The sequence below is a fragment of the Musca domestica genome, unplaced genomic scaffold (genome assembly GCF_030504385.1).
Source record: "Musca domestica strain aabys unplaced genomic scaffold, Musca_domestica.polishedcontigs.V.1.1 68, whole genome shotgun sequence".
In the NCBI taxonomy this organism is placed as follows: Eukaryota; Metazoa; Arthropoda; class Insecta; order Diptera; family Muscidae; genus Musca; species Musca domestica.
In genome coordinates, this window is record NW_026712379.1 from 2,513,920 (window position 1) to 2,517,571 (window position 3,652).

At 33.0% G+C, this 3,652-nt stretch overlaps 1 protein-coding gene across 1 annotated transcript; it reads left to right on the top strand.

The window, feature by feature from the left end:
* Positions 1 to 1,546: 1,546 nt before the first annotated feature.
* On the top strand, positions 1,547 to 3,365 carry LOC101887299 (uncharacterized). Its single transcript, XM_005186795.4, has 4 exons — positions 1,547 to 1,961; positions 2,022 to 2,378; positions 2,433 to 2,524; positions 2,716 to 3,365. Exons 1-4 carry the CDS (start codon positions 1,707 to 1,709, stop codon positions 2,942 to 2,944), a joined length of 933 nt encoding a protein of 310 aa, XP_005186852.3. The 5' UTR covers positions 1,547 to 1,706; the 3' UTR covers positions 2,945 to 3,365.
* The last annotated feature ends 287 nt before the right edge of the window (positions 3,366 to 3,652 follow it).

Consider the following 3,652-nt stretch of genomic DNA (forward strand, 5'->3'; position numbering starts at 1 on the left):
CACAGAAGGACATCGTTAAACCGTCTTAGAATTTTATACTGATTGTGAATATATACATATACTTTATGGGGGCTACGAATGTTACAAACAAAGATAATATACCCTCCTTTTCAAGATGGAGGTCTTAAAAACTCCCTCGAAAATATTTGCGGATTTTTCTTAAATAACTTTAAAAAACTTAAACAAGTTAAAAAGCAGTAAGTTTGGCCGGGCCGAACTTTGAATACCATCCACCATTTGAAACGAATTTGGAAATTTTCATAAAATAAAATTCTTAAAAAATTCTGTTAAAATATTCTATATACGACGAGGACCTACATTGGGATTGTTATTCATAAGCCATTACCATATTCAAATTCGAAACTTGAAATAAACGGTGAATAATGTAGCTAAAATCATCAAAATATCGTATATAGGGAGGTACCGTTATACCGGAGCTGTGCGAAGACCTGGACCTGCAGAGACAATTTTCTGTCACAGGCTGTAGCATCCATTACGAACTTCAAATACCACATCTCAAACAATTTCGGTGGGTAGTGCATCTAAAATCGTCAAAATACTGAATATAGGGAGGTACTGATGTATGGAGCCTATACGAAGACCTGAACCTGCATAGACAATTTTCTGTCACAGACTGTAGTTCCCATAACGAAAAATAAATACGTAATTTGAAACCATTCTGTTGAATAATGACGCTAAAATCATCAAAATACCGAATATCGGGAGGTTCCGTTATATAGGGGCTATATGAAAACGTGGACATACATGGCCCATTTACGAACATAACCTGCCTACTGGAAAAAAACATGTGTGCAAAATTTTAGCCATCTATCTCAATTCATTTGAAAGATGCGTGAAGAAGCGTGATTACAACAGACAGACAGACGGACATCGCTAAATCGACTAATCGAGAGATTTCCGCTGATCAAGAATATATATATATATATATATATATATATATATATATATATATATTGTTGGGTCTGACATGAGTATTTCGAGAAGTTACAAACGGAATGACAAAGTAAATATACCCTCCATAGTATGGTGTAAGCATGGTACAATGATATCAAGGTAGGGTTATGATACCATATTTGCTTATGTATGTGTTTTCTTCTCAATAACAAAAAAATTGTTCAGAAAATATTGAAATTCGGGTGTTTTCAAAATGTTTATATCAACGTATGCATCGACAAAATCTAGAGTTTTTGTAGCGAAATAATCCTTTAGAGATATGTAGTACATGATTTTGAAAAGAAGTGTTGACCTTTCATTCAGTTATCGCGGTTTTTCAATTATTTATTCAAAATAAATGCAACAAGTTGTTTGATTTTTTATTGTTTTGATACTAATTCTGACATTACAAGCCAAACAGGTAGACCTCTATACTTGCAATTTTTTCAACGTTGACCTACCTTCTCTTCATTGTACCATGGGTGTAAGATATCTTGCAAAAGAGTGTATGACAGTACCTTATTCTCTCAGAAAGAAGTTTCTGTACAATTAGTGCAGAAAAAGTAAGCAGTCACACCTAATATTTCCAACTTTTGTCAAAGCAGTTGCCACAATTTAAACGGAGGTTTTTATAAACAAATAATACAAATAAATGATATTTCGAAATATTATTTGCTAAAAACTAAACGAAATTTTAGTTTAAGACATCTTTCAAATTTTATTAAAAAGCCCTTTGGACCATTCATTGAAACATGGATAACAAATTAACACAGCTTTCAGTGGCCCTATCAAAGAAAACTGACAACATTCATTTTTTAAAACCCATCTTCAACCAAAGCCATTTTAACGCTTATGGACCTTTGGACTCAAAATATGAAGCTATTGGCGACAGAGTCTTTCAATCGAGCGCCTTGAAGATATTTGCTGCGGTGTTATTGTACATCTGGCGACAGAGAGGAAAGGAATTAAATGAATTGAAGGAATCTGTAATCATCCTCCGAGAAAAGGTAATGAATGAACCAATATAAATGGGAAAAGTATGGACACATAACACAACATTTTTGCAGTTATGCCAAAGTAAATATCAACTCGAATATTGCCACTCTCAATTACGAGCCGAAGAGAACAAAAATCATGAACTCAAATGTCAGCTGAACAACATCCTTAATATGTTGCACGAAACTCAAATGTCCTGCAAAGGATTGTCAGACACGATATTCAGCTTGAAGACTGATAAGAGGCTATTGGAACAGGAGCTTAAAATGAAATACGAGGACTATAACGCCCTGCATACGATATTAATTGATACCAGAAAAGATTTACTTCAGAGCATTCTGGAACAGCACAGCCACCTTTTAGCGATCTCTCAAAAACAGCGATCCTTTGAAATATTGGAAAACCATGCCAACCAACTCCGACAACAAGTAATGCTCGATATATAATCTGTAAATCTGCAAATTCTAGTTTATTTTTTGCAGATGGCCGATTTGTCTCGCAAACATGCTGAAACAAAACTTCAATTAACGGATATGATCCACATGGCGAATACAAGTGGCGCCGAATCTAAACGGTAAATTGCGTTACAAATTAAAAAAATAAGGGATAATGATTGTCGTTATGTGGGTGGTGCGTCTAAATCTACGCTAATATTGAACATTTTTTGGCATTTATAAATATCCTCACTTCTAAATGACATTTTAGATTTAATTAATTGAAAATTATTAAATAAAATAAATAGTTTTTAAAATGTTTACATTTCAGAAAACATCTTGGTAATTCGCAAGTATGTCAAACAACGGATAGCATTTACGATCGCAGAACATTTTGGCAGAAACATATTAACATCGGCAGATCATGGCAGAAACATCTATCAGCACTTTGGACTCAATGGGGGAAATTCCAATATGTTGCCGTTCAATATGCCCACATATTTGCTTTCTATTTACTACCAGCCATTCCCCCTCCACCTGGCAAATGTCTGGGAATATAACATAATTCAAGAAATAACTGCATGCAAATAGTTTAAGAAAATCAGGCCTGTTTACACATCATGATAGAGTTATCTGTAAAATGGGATTTTTTCACATTTATTTTTAGCATTTTTATAGCATGCTTTAAGGTGTATCCCATACTTTTTAAACCAATAACGTTTCGTAATATTATACAATTAATATATTTATAGTAAACACAAAATATTTTAGACCAAAGGAAACGCTTTATAAATTAATATCTTTAAAGTTTAAATATTATGTTTAAAAGTTGATGGAAACGCGTAAAAGTATACTGTAAAGATGCTATATAAAATGTGAAAATGTCACTTTAAGTCTAACTCGAACATAATGTGTAAACTAGCCTGTAACATTACGAAATTATCAGAAAACGGAGAATAAAATAAATTAATCTTTTTACTATTTCATCAATTTTAATATCTAAGATACCCAGTACTCAAGCTGAGCCTATATTAGAGCGCAATTAATAAGACAATTATGGTAATCTATCTATGTATTTAAAAGAGTAGTGAAATAACTGACTGACTGAGAATCAACGCCCAGACGAAATGGCTGAAGCTAGAATATATTGCAATTTTCCACGAGGGTCAGTCTTTTGGTGCGTGATAAGATTGGGTTTATTAAATTTAATACTTTGTATTACACAAATGTGAATGTACAAGAGATTTTAGAAATTCGAACTATAATGT